The following is a 13390-nucleotide window of genomic DNA, read 5'->3' on the forward strand; positions in this document are numbered from 1 at the left end:
TCATATTTCAAATAAGTAAGTAAGTAAATTGCAACTCATTAAAATACTAGAAGGTAGATACTGTAAGAGGTGGCAGTTCATATTTTATTTTTTTTTTTGTATTTTGTAATTTATATAATAGACACTTTAGTAGGCGTAATATTAAGTAGTAGTAGAAGAAAGGTATAGCGGTTGGCAAAGTGGACGTGGGAAAAATGGGCAGTAAGTACTAAGTAGTAAAGTGGTAAGTGAGAAATCAATTTGAGTGGAGGCGGAACAAGTAGATATGTGTGGAAGTACTTGAGCGTAACTAGGAGCATTTATAGAATGAAGGATATTAGGTTGTTTTGTTTTTGGGTTGCGGACAGGTGGTCTTTTTTTTTGCATTCAGGCATTCAGGTGTCATAAATTAAATATAACTCCTTTAAAATATAATTTTTTTTTTCAACTCTTTTTCTCTTATGTTTTGATGTTTTTTTTGGCTCGAATTAAGAAGCACACTAACGGCAAGAGCACGTCAAAATAACTTTACCTTTCGTTCACCAGTTTATCACAAAATGGATTCCTGGGCTGACGTTTCATAATATCAGATTCAGCTTCTTCATAGGCTAAGGAAATAGCTGGTACCTATTTGTGATTACACATACATACAGACATATTTTATGGTTTTTAATAGATGCATACAAAATTTGTTTATAGCAAAAATGAAGAACACATTAAAGAAAAATTATAAATTAAAAATTTATAAAAAATAAAAATAGTAGCAGCCATATGGCATGACATAGTAGGTAGATATATGTTTATATAAATGCATGTGGTTGTGTGGTTATGAGAATTGTAAAAATATGAAAAAAATATGTAAAAAAATATAATTGTTTTTAAATGTAGAGAAGACGATAAATGCTTTAAAAATCATATACGAAGTTTTGGTGCACTCTTATTTTCTTTCATTTTTTTCTTGCACGATGTGCAATGCTACAGCGCAGCTGGTAAAACACAAGAAACAGGCATATCGACCACTGCTGCAGCTAACGCAGTTTAGCGTCGGTAATGTAGCGAAAAATCATTTGTACTCGAAATAATAGGTTTAATAAAAAAAATAGTGAATAAGTTGTTTTAATATACATATTTAGGCTTTCTCAATTCCGTTTTCATAAAATATGTATATCAATTTATACGAGTATCACCGTTTACAAAAACAAAATACAATAAAATAAAATAATTTTTTAACAACGCTGTTTCAAAAATTTTCACTACTACTCATTTTCTCAAAACTTTTTGTTGCAGGGTTCAATTTTACAATACACAATTATAAAAAAGGAAGTAGAAAATAGTTGCAAGTTGCTACATACACTTGTATGATAGATCAGTGGAAAAAAACAGTTTTCGACATTTTGTACGTAAAAACATATTTGCAATACGCACACCAACACGCAATTCACTTTTTACTAAACAACAACCATGTTAATATGTATAATGAAAATGTGGCCAATGTTGTAATTTAAAAATGCGTTAGTAAAAGTAAAAAGGCGATAGTCAGTCAAACAACCAAATTAAAATAAATCGCGCTTTTATTTCAGGTACATCAAATAATGTGAGGCGCCGTATGCTCGAAAATGAATTTTATGCGAATGTTTTTCTTTTTGAATTTTGCAGCAAATTGGAGCAGTGCGCAGCAGGATATGTTACGAAATATTCAAACAAAGATCGCAGGTATTATTAAATTTAATATTCGTATATAATTTCACATGTATACAAAAGTGTTAGCGTGTGGCTTATTTATACAAATTCATAACATTTGTTCATTAAAAAAATATATGACATGTAAAAAATGTTTACTTTTGTAATAAACGGCTGCATAAATGATTTGGCACATTGACAAAAGTGAAGTAAGAAAGTTTTTAATTCGACGTTTTATTGCATTAGAGATGAGCAGGGTGTATTGTATCGAGTATCGAATTTTTACAATTCTACAAATTTGGAATTTTTCTTAACATTTTTGAAATTTCAGTTGAGAGCTGAATTCTTAATTGCAATGTACCACTGGCTTACAAGAATTTCCATATATGTATATTCTATTTCTCACTTGGAAATGTTTTGTTGCACACTTTTGTCGTTAATCTAAAGGTATAGAGTGCCTTTTGAGATCTGGGATGTCTTGGAATGTGAACCAGATTTCATGTGGTTTGGACCTCGAGCATGAACAACAAATTTTTTTTACAAGTACTAAAAATATATTACTAGGTTGTTCAATAAGTTTTACGGTTCGATAAGAGAGGGCGTTGCTACTAGTCTAACTTTTTTTATGTTGGTACACTCTTCATATGAACGTGTGTGCAGTTTCATTTCAATCTGTCAATTCATTCTCTGTTTACAAGCCATTTAGTATCGACGTGTCAGTATTTTCTATAATGGAAAAAATCAAGTTACGTGCAGTGATTGGATTTTTATTTTTGGAAGGTTTAAAATTGAAGGAAATTTATGAACGAGTGTTGAAAGTATATACGGAATTTTCGCCATCAATTAGGACAGTAGAAAAACGGGTTGCCGAATTTAAACGTGACCGTACAAGCCTTGAAAACGATCCACGTCAAGGACGTCCAAAAACAGCAACAAATCGAGCAAATAATCGAGTGACTGAAAGAGATTTAGTAGAAGCTCTAGGCATCTCATTGGGCAGTGTAAGCAATATTTTGAATGAAGTATTGGCTTTCAGAAAACTCTGTCCACAATGGATGCCGCATTCGCTAACAATGGAACGACAACTCATTCGAATGCGACTTTCTCAGCCACATTTAGAGCACTTTCGAAAGGATAAAGGGGATTTTATGCGCCAATTCATCACTATGGATGAGACTTCGGTCTATCACTATGATACTAAATCAAAACACGAGGCTAACGAGTGCTGTGAACCTGGATCTTCGACTCCGAAACGAGTTCGTGTCCAGAAATTGGTCAAGCTGTAAAATTATACAATTATGTTACCAAGACTGCACTGGTATTATTTACTTGGAAATATTATTTGCTGGATGTAAGGCCCCCGACATTGAATGGAATCACCTTATCGTTCAGCGAAAGTGATCGCTACCTAAGCCCGATATTATATAGAAAGCTAAATTGGAATTTAAATGCAGAAGACAGAGCGAGAAAAGCCTCAGCCGCACTTTACTCATGCAAGAAAACCATAGGGATAACTTGGGGTTTATTTCCGAAAATAGTACACTGGTTGTATTCAGCAGTGGTAAGACCGATTTGACTGTACGGAATATTAGTATGGTGGCCGGCACTTGATAAAAATATTATTGTGAACAGATTGGCTCGTATTCAAGCAAGCTTATGTATAAATGGAGTTCTTAGAGCCACTTCCACAGAAGCACTAAACGTAATTTCATAGTTATTGCCAATTGACTTATGTTGTAAGCAACTGCCTGCCAAGTCAGCATTGAGGCTCAGACAACTAGCCCTCGTAGAGACATTCAGTAAAGGTCATTCGACTATATTAGAAAAATATTCCACTATTCCAGCTAGACTTATTGGTCTTAAAGAAGAGACCATCAACTACGAGGGAAGTATCTATTATATATGTCTACTCAGATAGTCAGGCAGCTCTGAAATTGTTAGAGTCAGTATTTGAATGCCACAAATTACTATGCGAAGTATCACAATATTTTAAAATATATACCCGATCTGGGTGGCAGGCCATAGAAATATAGAAGATAATTGCAAAGAAGATGAGCTGCAGCAAGGGAACGTACAACACGAAATATTTATCCAGATAATGCCGATTTCCTTCCTAAATGACTAATAGATGGACACTATGCCAATGCTGCTAATGCCCGTTGCAGGCAATCACCTTTTTGCCAAATAAGCAGGCAAACTTGGACAGAATGAAACCACTGCCGCACAAAATTGCGACTGAATCTTAAGAGACAGGAAATGAAAAATACGATAGGGGTACTAACAGGACATTGTTTAATGGGTACTGGTAGTACCACTTAATGACTTTTGTTGAAGTTGTCAAGTTACTGAAGAAGAGAAAGCAGTGGAACACCTCCTGTATACAGAAAACAACTCTCCACGCTCGGATTCGCCTTTCTTAACAGCATTGAAAAGGTATCTCAAAATTAAATTAATATTATTTAAAAAAATTAAATTACATCCACAGGTTGATTCAGAGAAGATTCAGGATTGTAAAGCTCGAGCTCTAATGGTATCACAATAATCCTATTCAGGCCAGAATGTGTCGAGAGAGCGATCCGGGCGCTCCTGTACCTCAAACTTTAAACTCATTTATCTCGAAACAACTTTTTTCGGCCCGTACTAGAATCATATTATTATTTCAATTATTTTTTTATTAAAAAACTGAAAAAAACCGAGTGTCAAATTCAAAACCGCGCCATTTTGTCAACAATTTTTTGGTTTTTGTGTTTCAGATAAACAGAAGAGCCAAAATGGAGAACGCCGTCCAGATCCAATTTTTCGGGAGGGTCAACTTCAGTGCCGATTTTAAAATTATTAAAATAAAAAAATAAAACTTGTTTTTGTATGTAAAAGAAGTTAAATAAAAAGCCTAAAAAATTTAAATATCGTTTTTCATTTTTTTTTTATTAAAAAAAAAATCCTGAAAATACCCTAAATTTTCCAGCTCTAGACTACCAGGACCACTCAACCTAAATATGCATCATGCTGAATTGTTTTTTAATCCCGCTTAAATAACATTTAAGTTAATTTCGAAAAGCATTGCACATTTTCCTACATCTCTAATGCATAAAACAGGACGCTTAAAAATAACTTTGCCTTTTTTTTACAATTACAATTATAAGTGGCGCGCACAAATAAAAAAGCTGCTTAGAGTAACACAAAAAATTTAACATTAAATCAAGATATTGAGTATGTATGTGTGTACGTATGGCGGTATGTCGGTTAATAAATAATCGAGGTTGTATGTAAATAAATACAAATTATGTATGTGTAACGGTTCATTAATTAAATATGTAAATTTAATGTATTATGTATGTAGGTATAAAACACATATGTATATGTATGTATATGTATATGTATAATATATATAAGTAGTATTTATTCCGGTGAAAACAAATGTAGGCTCTGGAGATTTATTCAAATAAGGTGTCAAATTACAATAATACGAACACATCACGTAGACACTTAGTAAATGTTGTTGGCAATGTTGATGTCGATTATTTCGATGGCTGATGGATGAAGTTGGTTTTGTTCGCATAATGATGATTTTGTATAATTGTTCGCATAAATAAAATATCAGTATTTCTTAAAATCACAACAATTACTGAAGGTTAGTTCAGTTTGCATTTACGAGTGTACTTGTTTTTTTTTTTCTTTGTATCACATGGCGGGTGAGTAAATAATATGAAGAAAAAACATGGATATGTACTGTTTACACTAGTCAACAAAAGGTTAAACGATTGCTAAATAAAATTATTTATGTTAAAATGAGGAACATTATTGTTTTTAATTCAATATAGCCGTGCCTCATACGGCAATTCGGATACATTTCTTTACCAAAAAAATACAAGTAATAACTAAATTGAGAAAAAAACCAGGCATGTTAATCGAGCACGTTAGTATTTTAAGGGGACCACTTTCGTTATTTATTGTATTGTAATAAAATGCTTATTAGGCATAGAAAATAGCGGTTTTCAATCATTTTTCATTTGGAAATAAAAGCGAAGAATTTATCAATGCAATTGCATACAACAACGAGAAAAGCTATGTAATGGCGTCAATTAACTGCAACAAGAAACAAATGCAATTAAATACAAGTATACTAAACGGTAAAGCCATTGACGTTTTATTCCACTAAAAATATTCAACTGTTATACTCTTCGAACAGTTATACCCGTATGTGGATATTATTTGTATTGCAGCGTATATTTGTGTTACATGAAAAAAGTGATCTTTAAATTGTGTCATAGGAATTGGAATTCAAATTTGTGTGGATTGAAAACCGCTGTGTTATATGTATGTAAATTTTATAGCAAATGCAAAAAAAACATTTGTTTGTTTTTTTGCTTAATTTGGCACCTTGAATTGACTAATTTGTCGTTGAATGGATCACGTGGTGGACGCTTCATAATGTCGGCCTCAGCAGCTTCATAAGCCAAGGAAATGGCAGGCACCTAGTTTTTTTATTTTAACATATATGAACAAAAAAGTCGTTTAAATACATGTATATTTGTTTGGAGATATGTAACGTTGACAAATAAACTAAATAAAGGAGTTCCAAATATGTATGTACGAGTAAATGTATGAATATAGAAAAAAAAAATTGCGTTAAAAATATTTGACTTTAACTTCGACTACGGCCGAAGGTAAGTTACTTTCCAGGAAATGAAAGGCTTAGTAAAACTTTTCCTAATAATATTAAAAAAAAAACAAATTTTTTAATTTTAAAATTTTTATACAAACAACGACTTATTTTAAATAATTTTTTGCAATAAAAATGTAATGCAGGCATTTTGGTTTCATAAAACAATTAAGAAAAAAGTTTTAAAGTTTAAAATTTTATATAATTATTTCAAAATAAAAAAAAATAAAAACTATTTACATATATAAAAATTTTAAAATAAAAAAAAAACAATTATTTATATAAAAAAATTTTAAATAAAAAAGAAATTAAATATAAAATAACTTTTTTAACTACATTTTCTTAATTTTTTTTTATATATTAAAAAAAAAATTTTTAACTTCTTTTTCTTAATTTTTTTTTAATTATGATATATCTTTTTTTTTTTAACTTAAAAACTTTTTTAGTTTAGTTTAGAAACTTTAAAACTTTTTTTTTAATTAAATAAAAAAAAATTTTTTTATAAAAATTTTACGTCCGAAGCAATTTTCTTTTAATTTTATAATTTTTACATAATTATTTTTTTTTTATTTAAAAATTTTTATATAAATAATTTTGTTTTAGTTTTAAAATAATTATATTACAATAAGTCCTTTTTTAATTTTTTTATTTAAAAAAATATTGTTTATTAGATTTTTTATTAAATTAATTTGGTTTTTTTTTTATTAAATTAAAAGAAAAGATTTCGTTTGTTTTAAGCTTTTTAATGAATTCGAAAGGCCTGTAATTCCATTTTTATGGAGCAAATCATTTAATTTTTATTTTAATTATAATTTAGAAACTCCTAAAATTATTCAGAGTAAAGCGCCGATTTTGAGTCATTCATATCTATTGAAAATTAAAATTCGAGCGTAATGTCAATCAAGTGCACTGCGATTAACTATTATTTTTGCAAATTTTAATACTTCGGTTATCTAGCGGCTGGTCACGCAATGGTCAATGCCAATAAAATAGATATTTCCTGGGCACTGGAATCGATGAGTGTAACCCATAGATAGTCGGTCCCATGTTACCGAAACGAACTGGATTTATATCTGGTCAAGGACTGTCATATTTTCGCTGCTACAACAGCCCAGCTAGTTTAACTCAAACTAACCTATAAAATAGGGGCAAGCTATTTATTCTTAGCACCACAGTCTTACAACAGACGGACAAAATTGTGTTCCCCTTCACTTCTAGACTACATATTCATTTCATTTCATTGAAAGTGTGGCAAATATAAAACGTTAAAACTTATATGTAATACTAGTATATGTAATGAATAATGTTGATAAACGGAAATCGTAACACGAAGAGATAGGGGGGCGAGAAAGTTTGTAGGTGACATCTAAATTATGAACCTATACTCGTACATGTTTTCTTAACGCGATCAATGGAATAAATACTTAAAGCATAAATATATACGATACACGAGAATATTCTTATGCTATTTTTTTTATTAGTGACAAATGAGTTAAACGAAATTTTAGGTTATTATTGCTTAAAAAATACATATATCGCTTAAAGCCACATAACCTAGGCGCAATTTCAATGCATCTGTATTTATATTACAAAAACACACAGTTATAATTATTTTGAAATACACAGTCATAAAAAATTATATGGTACAGCAGATTCATAGGTAGCACCCGTCCAACACTTAAAGAGCTAAGCTTAGCAGATTTGTAGAATTTTGCGCATATGTACATATAATGTAGGCTGCCACTTTCGGATTCCATTACCAACTTCACGCTTATTCAAGCTAAAACTGAGTTGCATACGGCAGCAGGTTGTCCCTCGTTTCCTTGAAAGCTCCATTCACATTGCGTTTGCACAATTTTGATGTTTTAAATAATATTTCCAAAAGATTTTCATCAAGCGTACATACATACTATAGCATGGCGTAACACACAATATGTATAAAGATTTATCATAGCATTTTCTTAATAATAAATAGCACCTTGTTTCCCTGCTTACATATGAAAACAGAAATTTAACAATACATGAACGGCCAGCCTGGCCTACGATAGTTTAGCGATAGTTGGAATGCCACGAATGTTGAGGCATTTAGCGTACATTTGTATGTTGAAGGAGGAAGTAGCAACACATTTTCAGGTCGGCGCAATTTGTGTATGATTTTCTTGGCTTTATTATACTTAGCTTTTTAGCGGTAATGAAAACATATAACTTTCCCCATAAATGAAGCTTTAGCCATTGTAGCACGTATATGGAATTATAAATGTACGTCCGAAGCAATTTTTTTTTTTGTTTGTTTTTGTTTTTGTTGAAAATCAAGCTTTGGTTTACCTTTCGTTGACGAGCTTGTCGAAGAGCGGACTACGTGGGCGACGCTTCATAATGTCAGATTCAGCTTCCTCGTAGGCAAGTGATATCGCGGGCACCTTTACATAGCGGCATTTTTTGTTTTAAGTGTGTACATATAAGGCATATTTTTGTTTGTATATCACATATGTATGTAAATTATTCAGATTACGGTAAATTTAGCCTACCTAACTTATCTTATACCTTTCACGAAATTATTATAATTTTTTTTTTCATCTTATACCTTTCACTTAATTAATATTAATATTAATATAATTTTTTTTACTCTTAATTTTTTTTTTTCTCATTTATACCTTTCACTTAATATTTCTGTGTTCTTTAATTTTTCAAAGTTAAGTTGAGAAATTATTTAAAAAAAAATAGAGAAAATCAAGAAAATCTTAACTAAATAAACTCAATTGGAAAGTAATTTACGATTTTTTCGCACAACCACAAAATATATATATATAAGAATGCTATACGGACATTGTCACACTTACCATATCAGTTCCCAAATCGATGCACAAAATGGTAACGGTACCCAGTGGCAGTGGTATGTCGCAAAGGATGAAAGCCAAGAATGGTGAGATTTCGGGAATGTTGGAGGTGAGTGTGTAGGCAATGGATTTCTTCAAGTTATCGAAAATCAAGCGACCCTCTTCAACGCCAGTCACAATTGAAGCGAAGTTATCATCGAGCAAAATCATGTCAGCAGCCTAAACAGAAATGGGTATTGGTTACATCACGCTCTCAATTGCACCATGTATATAAATATTTATTGATGTTTATTAGAACCATTATTTGTCTATACTCCGTTGTGCACCCCTTTTCACATTACTCACCTGCTTCGACACATCGGAACCGGCAATACCCATTGCAACACCGATATCGGCCTTCTTTAACGCGGGCGAATCATTTACACCATCACCGGTCACAGCCACAATAGCACCCATACGTTGACAACCCTCCACAATGATCAGTTTCTGTTGAGGCGAGGTACGTGCGAACACGATCTCAGTGTGATAGCGCAGAATTTCATCCAACTGTTCGGGTGTAACATCACGTAATTCAGCGCCATGCACAACAGCTGCCTTGGCTTCACGTGGGTTAACTTCCGAGACAGGGATGTTCAAGCGCTGTGCGATATCCTCAACAGTTTCATTGCCCTCCGAAATGATACCCACCGATTTAGCAATGGCCTTGGCAGTGATCGGATGATCACCAGTCACCATAATAACCTTAATACCAGCTGAACGGCACTTGGCGACGGCATCGGGTACAGCAGCACGTGGTGGATCAATCATGGACATAAGGCCAACGAAACGCAAATTGTCAATAGGGAAGTTAACGTCGTCAGTGTTGAATTTATAGCCTGTGGGGTATTTATCGGAGGGCAGCATAAAGTCGCAGAAGCCGAGCACACGCTCACCCAAACCACCAAGTTCCATGTACGCATTATTGAAAGCCTCCTTCATCTCTTCATCCAATACCTTTTCTTTGCCGTTAATGAAAATAGTCGAACAACGCTCTAGGATACGTTCGGGTGCACCCTTCATGACAAGCAAATAACGTGGATCACTTGGATCTTCAGTTTCATGTATGGAGACTTGGTATTTGTTGGTTGAATTGAATGGAATTTCAGCGATTTTGCGGTTACGTTTGCGTATATTCATTACATCGCCGAGCGCCAATTCCATGCATTTAAGCAGTGCAGCCTCTGAGGCATCACCGCTGACTTCCTTCTTCAAAATTGGTACACCTTCTTGACCGCCCTTGAATTCGGCACGATTACAGAGGGTAGCAATGCGAGAGAGCGCCTTGAAGCCAGGGCTGGTTCTATCGTATTGCACACCCGACTGATCTTCAGTTGTATCGGCCTCGATGATTTGATTATCGAACCACATATGGGCGACGGTCATACGATTTTGGGTGAGGGTGCCGGTCTTATCAGAGCAAATTGTCGAGGTGGAGCCCAGAGTTTCCACAGCTTCCAAATTCTTTACCAAGCAATTCTTCGATGCCATACGCTTAGCAGTCAATGTTAGACACACAGTCACAGTGGCCAGCAGACCTTCTGGCACGTTCGCTACAATAATACCAATCAAGAAGATGACAGCATCCAACCAATGGTAACCCAAGATGAAAGCGATGACGAAGAAAGTAACACCCAGGAACACAGCGACGCCGGTAATCAAGTGAATGAAATGGTGAATTTCCTTAGCGATGGGAGTCTCGCCAGTGTCCAAACCAGATGCCAAGCCAGCAATACGACCCATTACGGTGTGATCACCACAGCTGATGACAACGCCTTTAGCGGTACCCTCAACAGCATTGGTGGAGAAGAAAGCCAAGTTCTTGGTTTCCAAGGGATTTTCATGTGTAAATTCAGCACCACGTGATTGCGGCTCAGATTCGCCAGTTAACGATGAGTTGTCCACTTTGAAGTTGCGCGCCTCAATGATGCGTATATCAGCGGGAATACGATCACCGAACTTCACTTCAACCACATCACCCAACACTAGGTCTTCGGCACGTAAGGTAAGTTTCTCACCTTCACGAATGACAGTAGCAAATTGGGGCACCATGTTTTTGAACGATTCCATAATCTTTGAACTTTTCGATTCCTGTACGATAATTTAAGTAATTGAAATACTTGCTAAATGTCAGAAAATCATAAGCTTCTTAATTACAAACCTGATAATATGAGAATATGCCAGTAACTATAACTACAGCCGAAAGTACGATACCCAAATACAAGTTGTCGTCCGAAGGCTCCTCGCTGGTACTGGCCTGAATGGAATAGGCCACGAAGCAGAGTATAGCACCGATCCACAGCAACATGGCGAAACCGCCGAATAAATTCTTGCAGAATTTCACCCATTCGGGTGTTTGTTTGGGTGGTGTGAGCGCATTAGGACCATCTCGCTCCAGATTCTCCTTAGCCTTGGCGTGACTCAGACCCTGGGAGAAAAAAACGAATTCAACCATAACAATTTGAGTAAGATGTTTATTTAATAACGCTTACATTCTCTGGATGCGTCTGAAAGCGCTGATATAACTCCTCAGGAGAGATTTTATGAAAATCGATATCTAACTCCTGTTTGAGATCTTCAAGATTTTCCTTCTTAGCCGGTTTTGGTGGCATTCTGCGTTTAGACTGCGAAAGAAAATAGTGCCAATAAATAACTGGGAATTTGTACAAGAGTGGTAGAAGCGCATTTTGGAAGGTTAGCAACCAAAAACAAAAAAATAAATTATTTTCACTTCCAAAACGCTCTCAACCCAACACCATTAAGACAAACTGTAGAAAATGTCCAGCAAAATTGATATTTAATATTTTTTTTATTTTTATTTTGAATTTTATTCCTTTTTTAATAGTTAGTTTTTACGCGCTTTGGTTTTATATATGTGTGTTTTTTTTTTTTCTGTCTTGCGCCGAGCACTTTGTAGGCACCACCGCGCACCAAGAATGTTGATTAAAAAGGATTACATTTGCTAAGAAGATTTAAGCTCCAATTCACCAAATTTGTTAGTTTTATGCTGTAGCTAATATTTTTTTATTTTTAATTTTTTTTATTATTTTTTTTTATTTTCATTTTTTTATTTATTTATTTTATTTATTTATTTATTTTTTTATTTACTATATTTATTTATTTTATTATGTTTTTTTTTGTTTGTTTTGTGAATTAATGAATTCTCGATAATAACCATTAGCAAACCTTTGTTAGCGAGGCGCAAATAAGTACTTATGGTACAACTTCCATATCTACACATACTTGCAGCATATAAAAAGTAAATCTGTGTACCTAATCTACCTTACTTACCGCACATTTACATACATACTTAAGTGGTGTAAAAACAAATAAAAACCGTTAGTAATATACATGAAATGGATAAATGAGTGTAGCAGTGGTGAGGCAGTTACTCAAGCGATTTGTTAAACGAAACGAGCACGAAATTAAAAATTAAGTTAGTTACTTAAAATATAAAAAAATGTTAAGTTTAACTACATAAATAATAGGTAAATGAAATAAAGTGGTTAGAAGTGAAAGAATATATAATAACAATATAAAGTGAATAGAAAAAAGGTCTAACTCCACCGCAAGCGTGCTTCCACACATTTCTAACCTACATATAAACATACACAGCAAGCAAATTTGTATACGGTAAATCATTAGAACTTAAATAAATATTTCTCATTGTATCTTTTAGGCGCAACTTAGTTATTGCGCTTAGGAGTGCCACCGAATTTCACTTGCTAGAAGCACAGCACTTCACATTATGGTGGGCATATTTTTTTAAGGAAACTTGAACCTAATACATACATATATTCAGTCTGTATTATTGACTAAAATTGCATAAAAAATGTCTTGTTGAAAGCTAATTTCTTCTTTCTTTACTTTGCCATCTGCCTCTGTTTTTGTGAGTTTTGTTCTTTCCATTTTCTTTATACCAAACATTTTTGGCTGCTGCTAACGCTGTTGACCTCGGAAGTGCGCCCTCTTTAAAATTAGCACAAACACACGTCAGTTAGTTGTCAACGAGCCAGTTCGCCCGCCCGCTGGTCAACCAAACGGCAGCGAGTGCTTGACGCCCACATAAACGCCAGCTGTGCGCACCCGGTACGCTGTAAACTTATTCGAAGACTAAATAAAATCTCTCAGACGCGGCAGTTGCAATAAAAGCGCTATTTTGAAGCTATTTTTAAATTTAGTGCAAAACATAAAA

At 33.8% G+C, this 13390-nt stretch overlaps 1 protein-coding gene across 7 annotated transcripts in view; it reads right to left on the reverse strand.

The window, feature by feature from the left end:
- The window catches only part of LOC129235454 (sodium/potassium-transporting ATPase subunit alpha), a 129993-nt gene that overhangs the window by 22467 nt on the left and 94136 nt on the right, over window positions 1-13390 (reverse strand). For 4 of the 7 annotated variants that reach the window (XM_054869306.1, XM_054869299.1, XM_054869305.1 and 1 more), the window contains 5 exons: window positions 11688-11819; window positions 11357-11623; window positions 9505-11286; window positions 9163-9378; window positions 6040-6134 (listed from right to left, as the gene is read on the reverse strand). In XM_054869306.1, coding sequence (XP_054725281.1) covers window positions 6040-6134; window positions 9163-9378; window positions 9505-11286; window positions 11357-11623; window positions 11688-11807 — 2480 coding nt within the window. In that variant the 5' untranslated portion in view covers window positions 11808-11819. Of the gene's footprint in view, window positions 1-511; window positions 607-6039; window positions 6135-8647; window positions 8743-9162; window positions 9379-9504; window positions 11287-11356; window positions 11624-11687; window positions 11820-13390 lie in introns of all 7 variants that reach the window. The other 3 variants (XM_054869301.1, XM_054869302.1, XM_054869303.1) reach the window with 3 other exon arrangements.

This window comes from Anastrepha obliqua, chromosome 1 (assembly GCF_027943255.1).
Source record: "Anastrepha obliqua isolate idAnaObli1 chromosome 1, idAnaObli1_1.0, whole genome shotgun sequence".
Lineage (NCBI taxonomy): Eukaryota > Metazoa > Arthropoda > Insecta > Diptera > Tephritidae > Anastrepha > Anastrepha obliqua.